Source organism: Mustela erminea, chromosome 7 (genome assembly GCF_009829155.1).
Source record: "Mustela erminea isolate mMusErm1 chromosome 7, mMusErm1.Pri, whole genome shotgun sequence".
Classification (NCBI taxonomy): Eukaryota; Metazoa; Chordata; class Mammalia; order Carnivora; family Mustelidae; genus Mustela; species Mustela erminea.
The window spans coordinates 23,144,844-23,169,138 of NC_045620.1; the positions used below are offsets into that span (position 1 = coordinate 23,144,844).

A 24,295-nucleotide genomic window follows, 5' to 3' on the forward strand; every position below is an offset into this window, starting at 1 on the left:
TTTATAAAAAATAAAATAAAATAAGATAAGACATGTTTTGTTGCCAGATATCGGATGTCTTTTTTGAAAGTTTTTGAATGTCCTAGGCTGTTGGAGTGGATATTTGTTTATTAGCTGAAAGAAGGCTAAATTCTTAGATGGCAGAGCAGTTTCATTTTGGGATTGGCTCATGAACTTCAGCAGGGTCCTGCTGAGATGCATCTTTGGTAGATGCATTTCTTTCTTTGCACAAGTTTCGTGACCCCAGGTCTCAAGAGGTGGCAAGGCTGCATGGATGTGTGCTTTAGGCAGTTTTGGGACTGATCAGCTGCCTGGGCGCATACAGCCAGAATGCCCATGTGACAGCTTAGTTTCCGTGTCCTTCTGGGCAGCATGCTGGACTCACTTCATTTCAGGGATTGTCCCTGCAAGAGAAGTTATAAACCTTTCTGAAATTGAAATTAAATAGAGCATAAAGCTCCTCTCTATGCACATGATGGCTTCTCTCTCTCATGGCTGCTTTTACCTTCAGTTACAGGTTGTGAGTTTCCTGAGGTCTAATTTATATTTGTCTTTTAATTCCTCTGGTATCTGAAATGGTGCGCTGCTCTCTTTGATGTCTTTTGTACCAAAGTTCTAGTACTGCTTAGAACTGTGTGCATTGGCCTCAGCCAGAGCCATTTGCCACACCTCCTGTGCAGGTGTTGCTAATGGTTCTCCTAAATAAATCTCACTCGGGAGATGGGATAAATAGCTCCATGAACCTGTTCTTCCTGTTTCCTTGTTCACTTCAGACATTGTCACCATCAGTCTAGCCTCTCCAAGCTGGATTCTTAAGAGTTCTCAACTCTTGCCTCATTCTCTGCACCCAAATTGTCCTGTCATTTTTCTGACCAAAATATCTTTGGATTTTTTTTTTTTTTCCTGTCTTCTGTTCCATTACTTCATATCAACCCTCGTCATCTCTCCTTCATTGCACATGGCCTCCTAACTGGTTCTGGACTTGCCTCACTCTAGTGAACCCTGTCACCATATAAATCACCAGAGGTTTTTCCAAATTCCATGTCTGATGATATCCCTCTGTCTAGAAATCTGAGGGATGAAATTGAGATATCTTAGTAATGGTATATAGAATGGTTCGTAGTCATATAAGAGGATGTTCTTAGAAGATACAGTGTTCAGTATTTAGAAATGAAATGATTTGATATTTTCTTTTTTAAAAATTTTATTTATTTGTCAGAGAAAGCACAAGTAGGCAGAGAGTGGCAGGCAGAGGAAGAAGGAAAAGCAGGCTCCCTACTGAGCAGAGAGCCCAAAGCAGGGCTTGATCCCTGGGCCCTGGGGAACATGACCTGAGCCAAAGGCAGACGCTTAACCTACTGAGCCACCCAGGCACTCCCAAAATAATTTTATATTTTCATGTGGTTTAGCAAAAGATAAAAGGGCATGTGTATGTATATATAGAGAGAGATGAAGCAAATGTTAAAAATATTAACAGTTGTGAATCTGAGTTATACAGATTTTTATTGTAATGCTCTTAGATTTTTTTAAGTAAGTTTGAAACTTTTCAGAGTGAAAACTGGTGGGGGCAGGGGGAAGGGGAGGAAAGATATCTTTACATTCCAGCACCAGCTCATCTTTCTAGTCTGATTGCTAAGAGACCTCTTTAATACACAGATATCCATGCGTGCATGTGTACACACACACATACACACACACCCTCAAACACAGGTTTCACTCATGCCAGGTTTTCACTGATGCTATAGTACACCATGTTCCTTTATGCTTTGGGGCTTTTGTTTATGCAGTTCCCTTTGTCTGAAGTGGCCTTAACACCTGTCTTGCCTTTTCATGGCACTGTAAGACACAGCTGGATAGTACCTCTTCCAGGAAGCTTTTCCCAGCAACACCCCCTGCCCTGGCTGCCCCCCCCCCCCCGCCCACCGCTTGTAATATTGGTATATTTGGCCACTCCCTTCTCTGTATTGCTGTAGCGCTGTCCTATAATTGTGGGTTTGTATAGGTCAGCCCAGTAGACAGGATGAGGATCCTAGAATTCCTGGTGTCTTACCTAGAATGCCTGACATGGTCGCCCTTCAGGCACTTGGGTGGACACAGGTCCTTGCTTCCATTATTAGTGATTGGGCAGCACTATCTCCCAAATACTGACTTAATAAATGATCTCTTATCACACCTGGATTCCTTTTCTTTGACCCACACTTCCCTGAGAAAGTTTTGTTTTTCTCTCCCTGCCCTGCTTCTGGGGTTCCTTGGCTCTTTCATCATTTATATTTCTCATTCACTTTATAGAATAGACAAACCTTAGAATATTAGATTGAGGGGCACCTGGATGGATCAGTGGGTTAAAGCCTCTGCCTTCGGCTTAGGTCATGATCCCAGGGTCCTGGGATTGAGCCCCACATCGGGCTCTCTGCTCAGCAGGGAGCCTGCTTCTCCCTTCCCCTCTCTCTCTGCCTGCCTCTCTGCCTACTTGTGATCTCTGTCAAATAAATAAATAAAATCCTAAAAAAAAAAGAATGTTAGATTGAATACCTCAGAGATTCTCTCGTTCCATGGTTCTCAATATGGAGGGGCTCAGATATATGTATTTTGAAAAGTCACCCCGGAGGATTTCTGATGTGCCTCTTAAAATAAGGACTATAGAACGAGTCCCACTGGCTCATTTTCTGTGGTGAGAAAATGGAGTCCCAGAAAAGTTCATTGATTTGCCCAAGGTCAAGCAGCTACAAAACAGCAGAACGAGGACCCAAACTAGGGTATGCTGATTCCCAGCCCATTGTCCCCTTTACTATACCCTGATCCCTCCAAGGGTGCGGGAAGGAGATCAGTCAACTTCAGGTCCGGATCCTTCTCCTTGGTCTTCTTACCAAGGACTTCCATAGGCCAAGAGGACAGCTTTCCTTGAGTCTCGAGACATTCCATTTCTTCAGTGCAGTCCCCAGCCTGAGGCCCCTTTTATTCAGAGTTTCTAATCCAATCCGGCAGAGGCTTCCTACTCAACAGGACTAATAGAGATTAAGGGGAAAAAAAGGACAGGTGAGAATGCTAACAATGTTCTGAATTTGTTTCTTTTTCCAGCATTTAGAGTCTGAATGTCTCCACATCGTCTGAATTTGCCTTAGTGGATTTTACAATTATTTTTCAGAGACTCCTTGGTTGTGTTTTTTTAAGAGTAGAGGAACACTGAGACTGAACACGGTTGCTCGGAGAGGCCGGGCCGGGAGACTAACAAAGGCGGTATTATACTGCGCCCGGCACAGCCAGTGAATGAATCCAGGAGACACCTACATGTGTTTCTGGAGGAGGGCGTGAGGGGGAGGGGTCTGGTGAAAAGGCAGAAAGGTGGGATTAAGATAAATTAAAATGGGGCCAGCATGTTGGATAAGGGGACAACCCCTTCCTGTTCCCACTATTGCTTAAGATTTTTCATTCTGCTTAGTTCAAAAGTTAAAACTAGTCCTTAACCATGGACTTCATATTTTCCCATCCCTCACTTTTTTACATAGGAAAAGAACTTCGTTGTGAAGCTATTTCAGCCTGATACAGCAGTGTTTATTATTTGAATGCTGGCATCTATGGGGTGTCTTAAACTATTAAAATTGGAAAGGAACTTTGAAATACTCTAGACCAGAGATTTTCAAAAGTGGGGTCTCCAGACCTGTAACCTCAACCTCACTTAGGAACTTGCTAAAAAATGCAAGTTTCGGGGCACCTGGGTGGCTCAGTGGGTTAAAGCCTCTGCCTTTGGCTCAGGTGATGATCCCAGAGTCCTGGGATCACCCCGCATCGGGCTCTCTGCTCAGCCACCCACGCATCCCTTTCTCTCTGCCTACTTGTGATCTCTGCCTGTCAAATAAATAAATAAATAAATAAAATCTTTTTTTTAAAAAAAAAAAAAAGCAAGTTTCGGGCCTCACCTGCAGTCTGCCACATCAGAAACTCTGGCTGTAGGCTGTATAGTCTGTGTTTTAATAGACCCTCCGGTTAGAGGTCCACTGCTCTCCTGCGATCTGGTCATTTAACTAACAGAGAGACTGGCTTGAGGAGAGGACTAAATCTGTTAGAAACCAACTGAAGAGCAGAACTTGGGTCTCCTAACTGCCGGCTCTCCCTGCTCTCCCTGCTGAGGGGAGTAGGGTGTGGGCGTGGGCAGGTGCCCCGTGAAAGTTGGGGATTTCAGCACAATGCAGAAACAGTTCACCCCCAGGAGTAGCTAACACTTACCGAGAACTCTCTCTTTGCTGGGCACATAAGCACCGTATGAATTTTACATTTTACACACAATTTTACCTGTGACTTAGTATTTCTGTCCTCGTTTTGTAGATGAAGGCAGCTAGGATCAGAGAGGTTAGTGGATTCGTTTCCTGTAGCTGCTGTAGCAACTTAGCACAAATTTGGTGGCTTAAAACAACAGAAATTCATTCTGTCATAGTTCTGTCTACCAGAAATCAGCTTCATGAGGCCAAAATTGAGATTTACCAGGGTTGTACTCCTTCTGGAGGCTATAGGGGAGAACCTGTTCTTTGCCCTTTCCAGCTTCTGATGGCCGCTGGCATTCTTTGGCTTGTGGCCACATCATTCCAATTCCAGCCTCCCTCTTTAAGTGTACATGTGATTACATTTAGGGCCCGCCTGGATAATCCAGACTAACTTCCCCATCTGAAGACTCCTGATCTAATCATGGCTGCAGAGTCCTTTTTTCCCCATATAAGGTACATTCCCAGGTTCCAGGAATTAGGCTGTAGATAACCTTTTGGGAGACCATTATTCCAACCTACCAGAAAGATAATTTAATCAGTCTTAACACAGTAAATATGAGAGCCTGGATTGGAACCCAAACTTGCCAGACTTTAGAGACCATGCTCTTTTTAAAAAAAAATTATTTTATTTTATTTTTTTTTTTATTAACATATAATGTATTATTTGCCCCAGGGGTACAGGTCTGCGAATCGTCAGGCTTACACACTTCACAACTTAGAGACCACGCTCTTAATCACTGGTCTGTGCTACCCGAAAAGGTCATCACTCAGAACCATGGCTCTAACGTAAGCATTAAGATTTTTTTTTTTAAAAAGATTTCATTTATTATTTATTTGACAGACAGAGATCACAAGCAAGCAGAGAGGCAGGCAGAGAGAGAGGAGGGGAAGCAGGCTCCCTGCCGAGCTGATAGCCTGATGAGGGGCCTGATTCCAGAACCCTGGGATCATGACCCGAGCCGAAGGCAGAGGCCTTAACCCACTGAGCCACCCACGCATCCCAAGCATTAAGATTTTTAATTTAAGTGTTTCCTTCTTCCTCTAACTTGCACATTATTGACCCTCTGAGTCCTTAAGCATGTCTGTATGTTGGTCCTGACTCCTTCAGTTAAATTGTTAGCTCCTAAAGGACAGAGATTATATGTTTTTTCTTTTATTAAAAAAAAATGGAGTTATACTTAATCTACCATAAAAGTCATGATTTTAAGTTTTGGTTTTTTTTTAGTACATTCACAGTGTTATGCAACCATCACCACTATCTAATTCCAGAACATTTTCATCACCTCAGAAAGAAACCCTGTGCCCATTAGCAGTCACTCCAGCCATTCCTTTCTCCCCCCAGCCCCTGGCAGCCACTACTTTACTTTCTGTTTCCATAGATTTTCCTATCCTGGACATTTCATGTAAGTGGAGTTATAATATGTGGCCTTTTCTGTCTGGCTCCTTTCACTTAGCATCATGTTTTCATGGTTCATCCATGCTGTAGCGTGTGTCAATACTTCATTCCTTTTTATGGATGGTCTGTGGTATGGATATGCCACATTTTATTAACCATTTATCAATTGATGGGCATTTGGGTTGTTTCCTTTTTTTTTTTTTTACTTTTATTAATAATGTTCCTGTGAACATTCATGTACTTTTTTTTTTTTTTTAAGATTTTACTTATTTATTTGACAGAGAGAGGTCACAAGTAGGCAGAGGAAGGCAGAGAGAGGAGGAAGCAGGCTCTCCACTGGGCAAAGAGCCCGATGCAGGGCTCCATCCTAGGACCCTGAGACCATGACCTGAGCCGAAGGCAGAGACTTACCCCACTGAGCCACCCAGGTGCCCCTCATGTACATATTTTTGTTTGAACATAGGCTTTCAGTTCCATTGGGCATATTATCTAGGAATGGAATTGCTGGGTCATACGGTGAAGTTATGTTTCACTTTTTTGAGCAACTCAGTGCATTGTATCAAGTTGTTGGAATTTTAGCATGACACCCATTGTTATTTATTTATAATGAAATAACATTCTGTAATATGTAGTCTTATCATGTTTCTCAACTGCCAAATAAATATTTACACCTATAATTTTCTATAGTAAAGAGAAGGGATGGGTGGTATGGCATAATGGAGGGAGTTCTGGCCGACCTGGCCCACTCTGGGTGAGCTCGAGTAAGTCAAATCAGCTCACTTCTCTGGGGAGGAGAGTTAGATGATTTCTAAATTCTCTTCCAGACTTAACATTCCGCAATTCTGTGAGAGTCTGAAAAGCTAGCCTTGTGTTAAATCCCAGAGCTTGTGTTCTGTTTTTTTAGCAGTTCATCATTCTCTGTCGGATTTCTGTTCCCAGACACAAACAAGGTTTTACCCATCTATCCCTCCATTTTATTGTGGCCTGCTAGCTTCAGGTACTCTGCTAGGCACTGGAGATACACAGATGATGAAGATATTGTCCCCAACTCCCCAGTCTTATAGGAGAAGACAAACATATAAGCTGGTGATTACAGTATTAAAAGACTATGATATTTAAAAATTGTTGAGAAGGCCCAGAGGAGAGAAGCTTGGGGTAGGTGACATTTGGGTTGTATCTTTTCAGATAAGTGTTTAACAGACAAGAGAAGCCTTCTAGGCAGAGGAACAGTATAGGTAGAGGCAGAATGGTGTGAGAGCATGTTTGCCTTCGTATGGTGACTTTTTTCCTTTTCCTACAGTGCTGAAAGCAGACTCTCTTTATCCAGATGAGCTCCCATTTTGAGATTGTGTGTCTAATATTCAAAGACTCATTGACTCAAAGGTCTGCAAAAAAACCTAAGTCCTGGCCACCTGTAGATCTTCTTCCCAGTTTTTAAGGGCACTTCAGACTCAGTTCAGAGTGATGAGGTTCCCTGAATGGCCAAGAAGCCTTGATCAAGATTTGGGTTTTCTCTCAGCTTAGTTTGGGCTCCTTGCAAATGCCCTCTGGTCCCCCCTGAGGATTTTAGTTACATAAAAATATTAGGAATGTAAAATTTTACAATATGATCAGCACAGCACAAACTAAATTTCTAACCTTTGACTAGAAAACATATACGGAAGGCTTTGTGTTTTAAACTGCCCCCTTCCCAGCCTCCTCGCCTTCATGAGAGGTCATTGTACAGCTCTTTCCATGGTCACTGTTCTCTTCCCTTTTACTGGAGGGCAAAACTAGGGCAGAGAAATAATTTTTATTCACTTCTGAAAGGTTACAGTAATAAAGAAACTCTTGTTAACATCAGAGAACGTTGCAGCCAAGAGTTTTCACAGTCTGGCATTGTTTATTTTACATGTAATTTGGAACCTTCTGCACTCTTAAAATATTGGCACAAAAATGTTTTAACTGTTGAAGTACTTCCCTGCATGCAGCAGCAGTGTGCTGTCAGGGGGCAGCAGGGCTCTGGAGAGCCGTTGGCCCTGTTCCTGTGGAGAGAAAAATGGTGTGGGCGCGTGTGTGTGTATGTGTGCACATCTACATCCACTCGACTGGAGATGTGCCTCTGTGCATTTAGAATTTAAGAACTTTCTCTGTCCTGATGAACTTATGTTTCCCTTTATTTAATGATGCGATTGGTATAACAACCCTGCTTCCCTGTTGCCATGGCTGCCAGAAATTACAGAGCTTCTCTTACTTGGGTATTTGATACAGTTTTTCATTACCTTTTTTCTTCTCTCACACCTACACTTTATTAACCCTTTTCTTCTACCTTTTTGGGGTTTTTTCCCCCTTTTTGGTTGAGAGGTCTAACTGTGGGCCCAATTCTGGCAGGCATTTCACAGATCTCATCTCAATCACAAATTGCCTGGTTAGAGAGGTGAGTGTACCCATTATGCAGCTGAGGAGAACTGAGGAGCAGAAACTTTAAAGAACTTGGCTGTGGCCACCATAGTAGTCACAAGTTCAGATCTGATTGATTTTCAAACTTTTGCTCTTTTGGCCATACCACATGACCTTTTTTTATAAGCCGACTTGAACCTTTTTCTGAAGTAGTTAGAATACAAGAACATGAACTAATGACTAACCTATGCATTGATAGGATCAAAGTCATTTGTGTTGATGAAGATAATAATACACAGAAGTATTGGGTTCCATCAAGGTTTTTTTTGTTTGTTTGTTTGTTTTTAAATTTATTTGAGAGAGAGAAAGGGAGAGAGAGTAATCACAAGCGGAGTGGAAGGAGGTGGAAGGAGGTAGGCGGAAACAGACTTCCTGCTGAGCATGGAAGCCAACGAGACCCATCCCAGGACCTTGAGACCACGATTGAGCAGAAGTCAGACGCTCAACCAACTGAGCCACCCAGGTGCCCGCATTAGAGGGTTTTTATTGTTGTTTTGTTAGGTTGAAATTAAGATTTGAAAACAATTACGGAAGGATCCCATTATGGGAAGAAGGCTGGAGTGGTGACTAGGCTTCCAAATTCCGGGCTCAACTTTGCTTCTAGAATTTGGAGGACCTTCTCTTTCCCCCATCTGCTTCTTGTCCTGTGGGCTTAAAATAGAGCTATTTATATTAACCTTGCTAAGACTCAGGGATTCCCCAAAGCTGATCATCCTCTCTCTAACCTATCTGGTCTGCAGACAGTGGCCTGCTGCTTCACATGCTCTTCTTCCTACAAATCTTTCTTCCTTGGCCTCCAAAGTGGAGCTTTGACTAAAGAGGCAGGGGTTACCCCCACCAGCTAGGCTCTGCAGAGCTGTCACCAAGCCGGAACCTTCTCCGGGGATCTCCAGCAGGGGCCTCCTTCCTATACAGGAGTTCTCTGGGTCTGAGAAAAGGGCATTCTGCTGTCATGTATTTGTGTGTGTAACTTCCCAAGCACTTATCTCCCGTCAAATGGGCTTTGGAGCCAGACAGATCTGGGTTTTGTTCATGCTGTGCCATAATGTGGCCTTAAGACCCTGGGCAAGTCTTTTTACGTTTCATTGTCTCCATTCCTTTCTCTGTAAGATAAGTCACACATAGTGTGTGATTTCAACAATGTGATGCTAGTAAAGACCTAGCACAGTGTGTGGCACATTTTAGTCACTTGATAAAATGGGCACTGTTTGGACCCTTTCTATAGCACTTACCATCGGCTGCCTTACTTCAGAATGATTTATGTCCACATCTGTCATGCCTCACTGGCTTCTGACTTTTTGGAGGATAGAGATTCTATCTTTCATCTTTGTATCGCCTGTTCTGCGTGGCATGGGTCATGGACGTTGCAGGCCCTCAGGCCCTAATGGATGTTGGCTGAATCTGTTAGGATGACTTGGACAGGGCAGGGCAGCCATGAATATTTTGGTTTCTCCATCCGAACCTGGGGAAATAGTAACCCCTTATTTTGGAGCCTTTGAGGACAATTTAAAACGATATGTGTGAAGTGTTTGGAGCCCTTTGAAAGGAGGGTACTGGGGAAATTAATGGTGTTTTTGCTGTTCTTGGGAAAGCCCTTTGTGGTTCCCAGCGAATAAATTACTTGGAGTGAGTTTTCTAACACCTCCTACTCCACTCTGTTCACTGAGGCTTTTTTTTTTTTTTTTTTTTTTAATAACTGTCTGCTGTAATGCTTCTTTTGCTCTGACTTATAAAGATATATATTTTTGGTTTTGGACTTTTGACCCTTTTCTGCTCCCAGGAGAGAAATTTCTATCAGAATAATAAAAGGTGTAAACTGTGTGTGTTGCCCCTTTTGTGGGCCCTGGGCAGTTCAGCTGCTGGGGTTAAGAATCAGCAGGATTGTGGTTTATTCCTGGTTATGGGGAAGTAGGAGACCATTCCCATTAAGTACTCAGTGGCATGCTCAATGTCCCCCACACTACTCCTTTCATCCTTGTCCTGTGCCCTTTTGCTAAGATTCTTTGTATTTCAGATGAATTCTAGTGTCTTTGGTATTTTGAGTACAGATAATTTATGGCTCTACCTCTTCTCTTTCAAAGACAAAAAGTGTTTATCATCAGCTGTGCTTTAGGTCCCAAGTTGCCTTGCCAAAGAAGCTCCTCCTTTTAGAGGAAGGAGGATGGGAGAGTTGAAAAACCACTCACTAGTTTTGGAGTCAAAAGAGTAAGGAATTAAACCTGGTTTTTACCATTTAATCAGCAGGTCAGGTGAAGAGCCTGGACCAGATTATTTCTTTCTCTCTCTTTTTTTTTTTAAGATTTTATTTATTTATTTGACAGAGATCACAAGTAGGCAGAGAGGCAGGCAGAGACAGAGAGAGGAGGAAGCAGGCTCCCTGCTGAGCAGAGAGCCCGATGTGGGGCTTGATCCCAGGACCCTGGGTTCATGACCTGAGCCAAAGGCAGAGGCTTTACCCCACTGAGCCACCCAGGTGCCCCTCTCTCTCTTTATTTATTTTGAGAGATAGAGAGAGAGAAAACTCACATGAGAGTGCTGGGTGGGGGTTGGGGGGCAAAGGGAGAGGGGGAGAGAGAGAATCCCATGTGGACTTCCTGCTTAGTGCTGAGCCTGAGATCATGACCTGAGTTGAAACCAAGAGTTGGACGCCTAATGGACTGAGCCAGCCACCCAAGCACCCCTAGACCATATTATTTTTTTTATTATTTTTAAAAATTTATTTATTTATTTATTTATTTGACTGAGAGACAGAGAGGGAATACAAGCAGGGGCAGTGGGAGAGGAAGAAGCAGGCTTCCCACTGAGTAGGGAGCTTGCGATGTGGGGCTCGATCCCAGGACCCTGACATCATGACCCGAGTGGAAGGCCGATGCTTAATGACCAAGCTACCCAGGCACCCTAGACCATATTATTTTTAAGAGCCCCTCCAGCTTGAAAAAAAAATCCATTAAGATAATAGGTTTCTAACCCAGGGTGGAATTCGCAAGAGGGAATAGCAGTTTGTCAGACTTTGAACTTAATCTCCAAGCTCTGTAACCCTGGAAGAACTGGCCCTTTCCCTATTATCCTCAGCTCAAAGGCCCAGGAAAGACTAACGTGGTTTGGGGACCAGTGTGGAATTTAAAACATGCTGGAGTTGTCTGGTTTGAAGCCATGGATAGACATGGATGGCGGAAGAATCCCACTTGGTGACGCCCCCCAGGGATTGCGTTAAGGAAGTCCAGACTGCTCCAGCTGATGGCAGGAAGCCCTATTCAGGGCTGGACCGCACTGGTCAGAACTGCAAAGCAGTCAAGGTTGGTATTTTGTGCCACTTGAGTGGTTGGCAATCTCCTAGAAGATTGACAGGGACAAAGATGATCCTGATTTAATCTTTTCCAGTGGAGGACACTTAGTCCTAGCAAGAAAAAAATGACTTGTTTGGGGTCACAGTAGCAGAGCAGAGATTAGAACTCACTGCTGATTCATTTGTTCTTTTCATTACATCATACTATCACCTTTGCCATTCTCTAGAGCTGCCATACATTCCCTCCATTTGTCTTTCTATGTCACAGATCTTTTTTGATCCTTTTCTCTTAAGGTCAGTGTTCTAGTGTCTAGCACAGTGCTTAGTACGTACTAATAAGCCTTTATCAGATATGTTAGTGGATGAGTGAGTGAACTCATAGAGTCTGTTCCTAACTCATTATTCGAATGAGAATCAGTTCTCTACTGCTACCTTACCTCATAAACTGATTCATGCTAAATTGTTAATGGATGCTAATAGGGTAATGTTTTAATGGTCCCAGATAACAACTGCATTTTCACTGGGACTTTTTGTAAATTGCGTCTTCAGCAGAAGGAATGTTTGCAGTAGCCCTGTGGGGGGCTCTTAGGGTATGGCAAGATTGTTAGGGCCCCTCATTCTTTGTCCTACCAGAAGTAGGCACCTGTCTGCTCTTTTCTCCTGTGGGTTTAACCCTGCACTGGGCACTACCAGAGGGCAATGGCTCTGCTCAGGACAGGAGGACTACGTGAAAAAGTTCTGGAAGCTAAGGCGTCACACCAGGGTCCAGTAGGGATAGACATGGGTTGTAGCTGTCTTGGATGTGCTGTGAGTATTTCTGGATTGGCGAGGCAGTTGTAACAGCCCTCTTCCCCATTTCCCTAAATGCTGGGTGAACAATCCTGTGGTCATAGTTAGATCTGAAGGGGCATAGCTGGAAAGTAGCAACTTCTTTCTTGTCGATGCATCTATGTAGCTGCTCTTTTCTGAGTGGCAGTGATAGGCACCATACATGTGACATGTCTGGTCCTCAGAGGAGCAGGAGGAACCACAGCCACTCTGTGGACTTGAGCTGCCTTACTTGACAGAGCCAGTCCTGACCTCCTACCTCAACTCACTTTTGGGTGCTTCACAGATCCCCTGCCTGTCATCTCTCTTCGTCTCAGATGCATCTTGCAAATCATTCAACAGCCTGGCTCATCTTCTTAAACACTGCTTATGTCAAATACTCCTCACACGGAAACCCACAGTGGCTCCCCAGGGCCTGCTGGCTATACACCATCCCCTTACCCTGTCTTCAGGGTTCCTTGTAATTCACCATCATTTGATTATCTTTTCTGCCTGCAGAACTTTTCCTTCAGTCTCTGCCCATCCACAGGAAACTCTCCTGAACCACTCTGCTTGATGTGTCTTACTCTGCCAGTGTGATAGTAAATTTCTCCAGTGCAAGGATCATGGGGCATCCTCGAGTAGCCTCCTCAGGGCCCGGCACAGAGCAAGGCGCATTTTAAGTACACAGGAAATGGTGCTTGATTTCATTCAACAAGTGGTTTTGTTGCATTGCAAGAAGCTCCAGGGGAAGAGCAAAATGAAGTAAAGACAGTCCTTTCAAAAATTAATAGGTATCGATCCCGGGTTTTGGCACAAAAAAACCAAAAAAGCAAACAAAAGCCCTGACAAGTATCGAAACATCTATGCTAAATATATGGGTAAGCATATTCTGAAAAATATTTTCTTGATTAATTGTCCTCAACTATCCCCTTGACTCTTTCCTACTTGACACAGTGGTGCAGAGCAGAGCTATACATAGGAAGGCAGGGGGCCTCCCACTCTCCCTTCCTCACCATCCCCCGATGCTGTGCCCTTGCATAAAGTGTCATTCAGTGCTTGCCATGTGTTGAGGATACAGGTGTTACCGTGTGACCTTGTCCTCCAGGAAGATACATTAAAGCTTCCATCAAACATCCTTGCTTCAGTCTTAGAGCAATTTCTCCTTCCTTTACATCAGTGCTTGCCAGCTTTTAGCAATAACAGACTCTTATCTTAGCCCTGTATCAGAACACCATACATACAGCACTGGGAAGTTCTCGTTTTAGGAGCCTTGAGTGATAGGATTTGGACAATAGCACTAAAATGACTGTCTTGGGGCGCCTGGGTGGCTCAGTTGTTGATCGTCTGCCTTCGGCTCAGGTCATGATCCCAGAGTCCTGGGGATGGAGCCCTGCATCAGCCTCACTGGGGAGCCTGCCTCTCCCTCTACCTCTACTCCTCTCCCTTGTTCCCCTTTTCATAAATAAATAAAATCTTTTAAAAAATAAAATAAAATTACTATCTAACATTCTATGTATTTTATTTTGTCTTTCCCCTTCCTAAAATGTAAGCTCTAGGAATTCAAGTATTATCTCTCTCTCCTTTTTTTTTTTTTTTAAAGATTTTATTTATTTATTTACAGACAGAGATCACAAGTAGGCAGAGAGGCAGGCAGAGAGAGGGGGAAGCAGGCTCCCCGCAAGCAGAGAGCCCAATGCGGGGCTCGATCCCAGGACCCTGAGATCATGACCCGTGCCTAAGGCAGAGGCCTTAACCCACTGAGCCACCCAGGCGCCCCTCTCCTCCTTTTTTAAAGGATTTTGTTTTTAAGTAATCTCTGTATCCATTGTGAGGCTCAGACTCACAACCCCGAGATCAAGAGTCACATGCTCAATCGACTGAGCCAGCCAGCGGCCCCTATATTGTCTCTTGATTATTGCTGTAGCCTCGACTCTTAGAACGTGTTTGGTGGGTGGTTAATACTGAATATACATTTGTCGATGATGAAGGCACTATTGAATTTTTTTCTCCTTCAGGTCCAGCAGCATTATTAATTGTATGGCTCTGTTAAGGGTTGTTTTACTCACTTATTTATTTAGGGCACATTTTTGCTAATGTTCGCATGCTAATCCCCAAATGCCTTTGGTAGAGAGTGTACCAGAGAGAAATGATCTTACAGGGCTTATATGCCAAAAAGAGAAATGAGGTGGAATCTTTCCTAGGTTAGGTTCTGAACTAAATAGATGAACAAGTAAGATTGGAATTCACCTGTTTTTTGTTTTATCTTTTTGCTGCAGACTTTCTAGAGAAGCCAGCTGGCCGAGCACAGGGCTGAGTGTGATGACAGGATGGTGCTAGAAACTAGGCAGCCCCCAGGCGCTAAAGGGAGGGATGGAGACTGGCAGCCCTCTGCACAGGTGGAGGAATGGGTTGGGTTTGTAACCAGATTTCTAAGGCAGAATCACAGTGGTTGAGAGCCCTTAGACACCAAAGTCAGACGAGGCTCAGATCCCATGCCAGCCGTGTGACCTTGAGCAAGAACCTTAATCTCTGTGCCTCCATTTTATTCTCTGTAAAATAGGGATAACTCTAGTACCTACCTCACCTTACTTACAGCATTGTGAAGTGTTAAATGAGTTACCATGTGTGAGACTGTTTAAAGAGTGCCTGGGGGGCTAGATAAAGGTTTGCAGCTCTTCATTTTATTACTTATTAAATATTTGTATTAGATGTGATGATGTAAATAGAAAAAAGAAAGGCAGTTTTGCATAGTTAATGGGAAAACTGAGTCTCAAAGAGAGATGTCTTCCACAGTCACAAGGTGGGGAAATGGAGCTGTGTGGGCCCAGAGTTTGCGTAGATTTCCAGGCATTTCTAAGTTCTGAGTGGGACTTGAATACAGATCATTAGAGAGAGCAGCTCTTTACCAGATACAGCATTCCAACCGAGGTTTTCTTTTTCCTTCAGATAAAATGTTTACTGTTCTAGCAATATTTTACTGAAAAAAGAGGACAAAAAGAATTAACCTGTAGAGATGAGGGCCACTCTCAGAGCTCATAAAGCCAAGTGTCCATTCCATTTTCTGGGACTCCGAACGTTCCTGCTTGTCTCACCACTGCCCTTCTCATTACTAGAGCAGGAGAGCTTCTTCCGGAATCCAGACTCAGCCCTTCCCAGGATACTTCTACAGGATTCTGTCAGCAGAATAGCACTTCTGTTTGAGCCTTAAGACAAAAGAATGTTGGACTAAGAATCAGATGACATTGTGTTTCTGTGAACATCTCCACCATCTCTGAGCAGACTGACACTTGTCGACTCATCTTTCTGAACCTTTGTTTCCTCATCTCCACAGCAGGGACCAGCCTGTTTCTGAGGTTACCACACGGGCAGTATTTGGGAGATTGTGTGGTTCAGAGCAGTAAGCAGTAAGGAGACAGCAGTGAACGACAAGCATTGTGTATGACCCATGGAGAATAAGGGAAGTGTCCACTTCACCTTTTGGGGTTATAGACTTTGGTCTGACCTCCTCTGCCCAGCTGGAGTCACCAGTTAACCTGTGTGATTCTGTGATTTAGGGTGGTACCTCTCTTTTGCTCTCCATTACTGCAGAGAAGGAGAAGACAGGACTGTTTGGTAAAAGAGCTAGGAACCTCAAGATTGGGAAGAGGTAGATTTTGGATCCTCTGAGAATGTTTTCTGGGCAGGATGATGCCTGTCTTGGACTTGCTGAGTGGGAAAGGACAGTGCTACCTCCGGTCTTCTGGGATGTTTAGATCCTCAGCACCCAGGACAAATGACAGTGCCCAGGCTCCATTAGTGTTCAGGCTCTTACTAGCTTATTAATTGTCCATTTTCATCTGTTCTGCTTATATGTCTATGCACTTAAGATGGCCAGTGCTGATGGGGAACAAGCATCCTATGGTTTCCCACTGTCCCCAGTCTGCCTAAATTTAATAAAAAATCACTTAAAAAGCAGCATTGTGCCTGCAGCTTTCCTGTGCTCATATGGGCAGTCATGAGGTCCATGGTGCATTTGGGAGCCTACAAGTGTCTCCGGAAACCTAAGGTGTGTCAGCATCTTGCTGACAGCAATCAGACCTCGTGACTGCAGGTAGAACCCAGAGGAATGATATCCACTGATTCATTTCCACTGAAAGGGGATCAGGCTCCTCGGCCCTGGTGCTCTGTACTCCTGCTCCACCGCGGATGCCTGCCGAGCTCAAGCTAAGTACACATCTTGCTCATATTACATCTTGTTCAAGTAGGATTTTCCATTACCACAACACAGGAGACATTGAGGGCACCGTGATTGCTAAAACCCTCTAAGACTTGTTGTCTGTCCTGAGTGTGACCAGGGTCAGAAAGTCATCAGCTTATGATTACAAATAGCTGTTGCATTCTTTTTGCAGTTGGTATCCAGGGAGTTCTAATTATGTGCAAGGCATGCCCTCCTCACCTTTCTCCTCTGCATCCACCTGATAATCAAATCGTGTTGATCCTGATGTACAAATCCTGATCCTGCATTTCTCTGGAAGGCCTGCCTTTCTCTTGATGCCTGTTGTCACTTATGTTAATTCAGTTCCTTACCAACTTTCACCTGGGCCATCGCTGAAGCCTTCTCCAGTATTCCTAGCTCTGGCCTTTCCCCTGACTTCGTGCTCTGTACTTTATACTTCTAGGGCTAATTTTCAGAAATAAATCTGTCCATGTAACTCCCCTGTGCCTAGACCTCTTCTTGTGGCCTTCAGGGTCATTTCCAGTCAAACAGATACTGCCTTTCCAGTTCTGCCTCCCTTTCCCTGCTGCTTTCCATTTGTGGCCTTTTTCTTACAAATTTTCTTCTGCAAATGCAGTATTTGTTTACCTCTCTGTGGCTTTGCACATACCATTCTTGCAGTTTGAAAAGTAGTAATCCCTGTTCACCCCTTAATACCCAATATAATAAATGTTGCTTCATCTCTGAAGCCTTTCAGCCCCCAGACTCACCGTTGCCACTTTTTACAGTGTGCGAGGTGTTTCATTTGTGTGTGTTTTGTCTTCCACATGAGATCACAGACTTCCTTGGGATAGCTACTGTGTTCCGTTCATCCTTTATGTCCACTGCATACCATAATGTCTTGAATATAGTAGATACTCCATATATGCTTAGCAAATGTGTACAAGGCAGTGTAGAATTTCTGCACCTGGACAGCTTATGGTCTAGCAAGGAACGTAAGGTACTTCCTAATACTACTGCTTAGAAGGGGGTAACTGTTTTAAGAGAGGCTTCAATATATACACATGGTTAAGTCACAGATTGAAATTCTTGTGTGAGAAGAATCATTTGTAATTGGAACTGTCTTTTTTTTAAATTGTGGTAAAATATACATAATATTTATCATTTTAACCCTTCACAAGAGTACCATTTGGTGGCATTGAATGAAATGCATTCATAATATTACATACCCATCACCACTATTTATACCAATTTTTTCATCATCCACAACAAAAACTCCCTCATTTCTCCTCTTTCCAACTCCTCGCAGCCTCTCTGCCTATCCTAGATACCTCACAGAAGGGGAGATCATGCAATATTTGCCCTTCTCTGTCTGACTTATTTCATTAAGTGTAATGTTTTCAAGGTATATCCATGTTATAGCATGTATTACTTTGATTTCTTGTAATGGCTGAATATTATCCCATTGCCTGTAGATACCGTATTTTGTTTATCTATTCATCTGTTGATGGATGCTTAGGTTTTTTCCGCCTTGTAGCTATTGTGAATAATGCTGTTGTGAACATTGGTGTACAAATATCAGTTCCAGTCTCAGCTTTCGATTCTTTTGGGTATTTACTTAGGAATGGAATTAGTAGGTCATAGGGTAGTTCTGTATTTAACTTTGTGAGAAATCACCAAACTATTTTTCACAATGCTATGCTATTTTACATTCCCACCAGCAATGCTTTAGAGTTCCAGTTTTTCTATATCCTTGCTAACACTTCATATTTTCCTTTTCCTCTTTTTTTTTTAAATTATAGCCCCCCTAGTAGGTGTGAATGGAATTATCCTTTGCTTATTATACTTCAGTAATTGCCTTGCTGATTGGTTCTACCTTGATTATTGGCCATTAATGACCACTAATAAATGAAACTGTTTTCACTTTCCAAATCTTGTATTTAACAACAGAAAACCAAAGCCTGATCAAAACTTTTGTGCACTGGCACTTGTTAGCAGGGCATGAGCCCTTTGTTAAACTTAGAAATGTAAGCAAAAGGGCATTTCTTAGGAAAGTTTCCTAGTTATTCTTCCATAGCACTTGTTATAGAACAGGCAGGGATCAAAGGTCTGTTAATGTTTAACCTGTTCACTTCAGAGAGTTAGCTGGCTTTTTTTATTTTTTAAGATTTTATTTATTTATTTGACACAGAGAGAGAGAGAGAGATCACAAGTAGGCAGAGAGGCAGGCGGCGGGGGGGGGAGCAGGCTCCCTGCTCAGCAGAGAGCCCAATGCGGGGCTCCATCCCAAGACCTTGAGATCATGACCCGAGCCAAAGGCAGAGGCTTTAACCCACTGAGCCACCCAGGCGCCCCGAGTTAGCTGGCTCTTAATCTCATTGGAATGATCAGTGAGAGAGGAAAAACCCAGTTGCCCACTTCATGTTTTCTTACCCTGACACTTGTGAAGTTCTTTCTCTGTTCAATCAGAGGTTCTCCTTCTGTATTAAGTATTTTGACTTAAGTCTAGAACACTGGAACCTGATAGTCGTGGAACTAGAGGTGGTCTTGAAATATTTCAGTGGAAGAGACTGCTTTGAGAGAGGTGTGGGGTTTCAGAGGCCAGGTGAGGACACACTGAAAGACAAGAGTTGGGCCTCTTCAGGCTAGAGTAGTGTTTGGAAACCATGAAAACAGCAGCAGCGTGTACACAGGCCTGCTCAACCCCTCCCAAATCCATGTACTCAATCCTTGTACTCAAGGGAGCTTTCCTGAAATTTGTAAAGGTGGGTAGACATCACTAATAGAAGAGGTAATTATGACAGGGAATACAGTATTGAGTCATTCTGCTGCCATGTGTTGAGCAATGCACCGTCTTTGCCCTCAAGGAGCTCACAGTCTAATGCAGTCGGGGAATGACAGGGACAGACTATGAACAGACTATTAAAATAGCACAGTATGACTTCCTGGTGGAAATATTAAAAAACCATGTGAAGGAAAAAAGCAACAAGTGTTAGGGAACTTGAAAGACTTCACAGAAAATAAGATGATGCCTCTTCTGTAAAATGAGAACAACGACACCCCCCTTTTAGGATTATTGTGAAGATTAAAGAGATAAAACATAAAGTTTTTAATACAGTTGCTGACACATGGTCGATATTCTACAAAAGCTAACTAATGTTGTTATTACATTATTATGGAGAGGTTTTATTGAATTGATGAATGATAGTATATCCACTGATTACACTCAACAGAGACTGACTTCAGCTAATGTAAACAAACAAAAACATTTATTGGGGGCTAACGGAATGGAAAGGAGAGTTTGACAACAGGCCCCAGGAAGCTCAGGGATTGCAGTTTAGTAATAGGAATTTAGTACGTCTCTTTGGGATGACCCAGCTTTAGCTGTCTTTTATCTTTGGGTGTCTCTGTTCAGAAGCAAAACTCTGATTAGCTGGGATTCTTGCCCGCCTCTGTGATGAGGGGACAGGTTTCCAAGACCAGCAGCCCACTAACTCATATGGAGTTGGGGAGGAGAAGGTCCAGGCCCTAAGGAAGGGATGTAGGGAGTGAGTGATACTCACCTCAGGCAGTATTCAGAGTATTCCCCAAATCTGCTGATCCATTGATACCGATGCTGGAAGCAACCAGGCCAACTCATGAAACACTCTCTGGGTATTTCTTTTGTCCACAGAATCTTGAATGCTCTGGCTTATGACCAGTGGCAACCCAGCGTGACCATTCCTATCTGACATTCTTCATGGAAATTTCTCTGGTTTCTCCATGTTTGTTATGATGGCTAAAACAAAGACTTTTGACTATTACAATAGTAGAAGAAAGAAAACTTTCTGACCTTTGTATATGGAGTTTCTTTTCATATGTTCACCTTAATCATTTCTCATTTGTCAGCTCATGATCAGAGATTTGCTCTGGGATTTTATTATGACTATGTGTGTAGTCAAACCCTCCCTTCGTCCGGTTACTTATTATTTTAGCCTATACATGCTGCTGTGTATCTGACCTTGTTGAATCTCATCTTGTTTCTAGAATAAACTTTTCAAGAATTCAGAGTCATTTCCATTTTACTCTAGTTTTTCAAAGTATTAAAATTAAAAATTTTAAATTTTTTGCTTCTGTGATTCTCCGTTTCTGATGAGAAATTTTGACTCATCAAAAGCAGAAAGATGTGACATATCAGCGCAGACACCAGATTTAGGGACCAGCTGTCCAAGATAAAAGTTAAAGCACTGTCACAAGAAGAATGTGACTTTGGGGCAAGCCGTTTAACATTTTTGAACTTCTGTTTTCCCGTTTATAGAGTCAGGACAATAGTAGCAGTTAGTCTGTGAGCTCCTAGAAGGACAAGGTTATTGTCATGAAACACAAATAAGATTGTATATGTGAATACATTATCAAATCAAATATGATGTATGCTTGTTGTTACTATCACCACTATCATAATTATTATCATTTCCGATTTTCAGTGGAGGCTCCCAGAATTGTTTCCTTTAGAACTTTGTGCTGTCAGTGTTACTGTTGAAACAGTGACTCTTTCAAGTCAATATTAACTCTTCTAACTGGAATATGCATGAGACTTGCCATCTGGGATGCAATAAAAAACTTCAAAAACAAGAGTATAGCTGTTATCTTCCTTTTATCTGTACGTCCTGACAAAGAAGAAAATTAAATTGGCGTGATAGTTTGATCTTCCCAGGATCATAATGTTCCTCATCAGCTCTTTTCAGGGTGATTTCAGACTTAACTGATGTGTTGGAATGTCTTGTCAAGTGGGTAAATTACTGTAATTTTCAAGGACATCTGTCTCTTGCTTTGCTCTTTTCCAAGCCTGAGGAAAAGATTCCTGTGCTTTGTAACCATTCAGAAATTAAAGCCAGCGGTTCGGCAGGTATACCTGCCAAACCACTTACCTTGTTTTTCAAGACATGATCTGGCTGTGCAAATTTTGAATATGCAGATTCCAAGCTGCAAGACTGGGTTTTTTTTTTTTTTAAAGATTTTATTTATTTATTCGACAGAGAGAGACCACAGTAGACAGAGAGGCAGGCAGAGAGAGAGGGAAGCAGGCTCCCTGCTGAGCAGAGAGCCTGATGCGGGACTCGATCCCAGGACCCTGAGATCATGACCTGAGCTGAAGGCAGCAGCTTATCCCACTGAGCCACCCAGGCGCCCCAAGACTCGGATTTTTAAAATAAATAAGTAAGTAAGTAAGTAAATAATGTAAAAAAGCATTTCAATGTAGCCAGCTTCCCTGTGCATTAAAAGTTCAAAATGATTTACTAAAATAAGATGTAAGAATTATCTCATGTTTTGTTTAGGTTGGCTTTTCATCACAGCTGAAATAGGCCTTACCACATGATTTTCTAAAGAGGGAAGAAGACATCGAAACGGACCATCTTTTCAAGTTTTACTATTTTTCCTTTTCTTCTTTGGGGTTAATGTAGTTTTCTCTGGATCTGCCTCACACACACACACACACAGAATTTTATTTTGTTATATTTTGTGATCATTGCTATAAGGCCCTCAGTAGATCTGTTAGCCATCATGCAAGTTAGCACATTATATGCAGGCATGTGTGTTTGGTCTCTCCACGTCCTCCTCTGTCTCTTCTCACCTGTTTCTGTGTGTTTTGCATAATATTGTACAGTGAGCTCATTTCTAACATTAAATTTAATAGACTGGCTGATGTTCAGTGCACATTAGCCTATTGCCGTGCAGTCGCTGTAGCCCATGGTGGTGATCCTGCAAAGCATTGCTGATGGCATTTCTGCCTGCTGGAAAGACCTGACCTGTGATCCTTTGCACTGTTGTACCCTTAGGATGAATTTTGTGTATTCCTTATGCTTTAGTCAGCAACTCTAGCCACCCTTTATTAGTCATTCATTCCAATAATTATTTTTCTTTTTTTTTTTTAATTTAAGATTGTACTTTTTAAGTAATCTCTACACCTAATGTGAGGCTCATAGTCACAACCCCAAGATCAAGAGTCGCATGCAGCACTGACTGAGCCAGCCGGGCTCCCCCATTCCAACAAATTCTTATTAGGCTGCTACTGTTAGTAGCTTTGCCTCAAGCCATTAGCTGTAAAACTTATTCTTACCTTCATGGGCATCCGTTCTTGTGTTGTCACCACCAGCCTTCGTCCATTCTGTCCTCCCATGCCCCAATCACACCCTTTCGCCCACTAGTTTTCCCAGGAATGGGGCTTTTCTATACTAGCGATATCTAATGTCTGTTAGTAATTGGCCAGTAAATGACCCATCTGGTGACCTGTCTCTAGCCACCATTGTAACTGGGAGTCTCTGAGTTGTGTTTACCCAAGACCTTATTAGTTGTTCTTAGCCGTACTTCTACAGAGAATCTGAGTTGTAGATACAGGAAGTGGTGGCCACATAGTTTTTTGTGTTCGTTCTAACATAGATAAGCACTGGAGTCAGACTGCTCTGTATTCTCATCTTCACCCACTATTTCCTAGCTTCCCAAATGTCCGTTTCCTCTTCTCTAAAGTGGGGATAGTAACAGTACCTGTCTCAGTCACTGGGAAGGATTAAGTGAGCTCACATGCATGAAGTTCTTAGCATAGGTCTTGGCACTTGGTAAACAGTGAGTTATGGGACCTCTTTCTGGACTTAAATCACTTTTGTGGGGCACTGTAGACTGGGGAGAGGGTAGGCCTTGCAGAAGATATAATTGATAAGCTATGTCTTAGAGGATAAGAAGGAGTTAGCGTCCCAGTGGGTGAAGAAGGGGAAGGAATCTCGGCAGTAGTATGCTTAAGAGCTACAAGAAAGCAAGCTTATTTGTGAAAATTGCGTGTCGTTTACTGTGAATGAAGGGTGAGCTAAAAGTGGGGAGGTGGGAGGAGGTGAGGCAGGAAAGATGACCAAGAACAGCTCACAGAGAACCATGTAGAGCTCATGGAGGAGTTTAAACTCAACCCTCCATCACTCTCTCCATCCACATAATCTGGTTCCTCTGTTATTAAACAGTCACAGAAACATCTTGAAGAGTAGCAACAGCAAAAAGGGGGAAGAGGGCAGTGACTTGGCCTCAAATGAACTGGCTTCTCTTTAAAAGCTAATATTCCTCCTTGAGAATACCATATTAATTAAACATGTGCCTTGCGAGATTCATTATTGTTTTACTTGTGTTCCCTGTTGGTTGTCTCATTCATTAATCTGCTGATTAGTAACCCTGAACTCTTGTATCTCCCCACCCCCTTTTTGGCATTCCCTTTTTAATATACTATGCTGTTCCCCCTGGGACGTCAACTCCAGGACCCGTCCCTGGCCTGCTCGTGTTTGTTTTCTTTGCCCCTTGTGCCTGCCTCTGCTATAACATTTGTAGTATGTGTTAAGTAATCCTTAAGGTAACATTTTTATTATGTCATAAAAAGTGCATGGCAAATATATTATAACTCATGGACTTTGTTTAAAAATGAACGGATAATTTATTGAGTGTGTTACATGAGCCTTGCTCCCCTCCCCATTTCAGCTGAGACTCGCTGCTCATTTAGCCTAGCCTCCTATTGAGTGCTCCGGCCCTGTGACATGCTGGGAAAGCAGACCCATGGTTGGCTAGAAATGACATCATAGTTTATGTACTCAATAAAAATTTAATTAAGTCATTACAGGAATTGCAGTCATCATTTAACCCTCTGATTTCTTCTGTTTAGTTTATTATTAAACATTCAGTAATACCAGTCACCAAATCCTGATGGCTTATAAAATATCTGCATGAATTTTAATAGCTTAAATAAATGGGAAAATATGAGTAACTGATATAAAAGGAACCTTTTCCTTGTGGTGGTGCTGTATGTATGGGTTTTTATGAAAAGCAAAGCATTATGGAAAGGATAAGAGTTTACTGAGAGAACAGCCCAACACTATCTGGGAGGAGTTTCTCATTCGGTT

The 24,295-nt window shown here is 42.7% G+C and overlaps 1 protein-coding gene across 3 annotated transcripts in view; it reads left to right on the plus strand.

Annotated features, from left to right (window-relative positions):
• Positions 1-24,295, plus strand: part of LOC116595027 (ubiquinol-cytochrome-c reductase complex assembly factor 1) — a 95,953-nt gene that overhangs the window by 57,421 nt on the left and 14,237 nt on the right. Inside the window, exons 8-9 of one of the 3 annotated variants that reach the window (XM_032350862.1) lie at positions 4,933-5,045; positions 10,176-10,288. The exons of the other annotated variants lie outside the window; for them this stretch is intronic. Coding sequence (XP_032206753.1) covers positions 4,933-5,045; positions 10,176-10,245 — 183 coding nt within the window. The 3' untranslated portion in view covers positions 10,246-10,288. Of the gene's footprint in view, positions 1-4,932; positions 5,046-10,175; positions 10,289-24,295 lie in introns of those variants that run through there. 3 annotated transcript variants of the gene reach the window in all.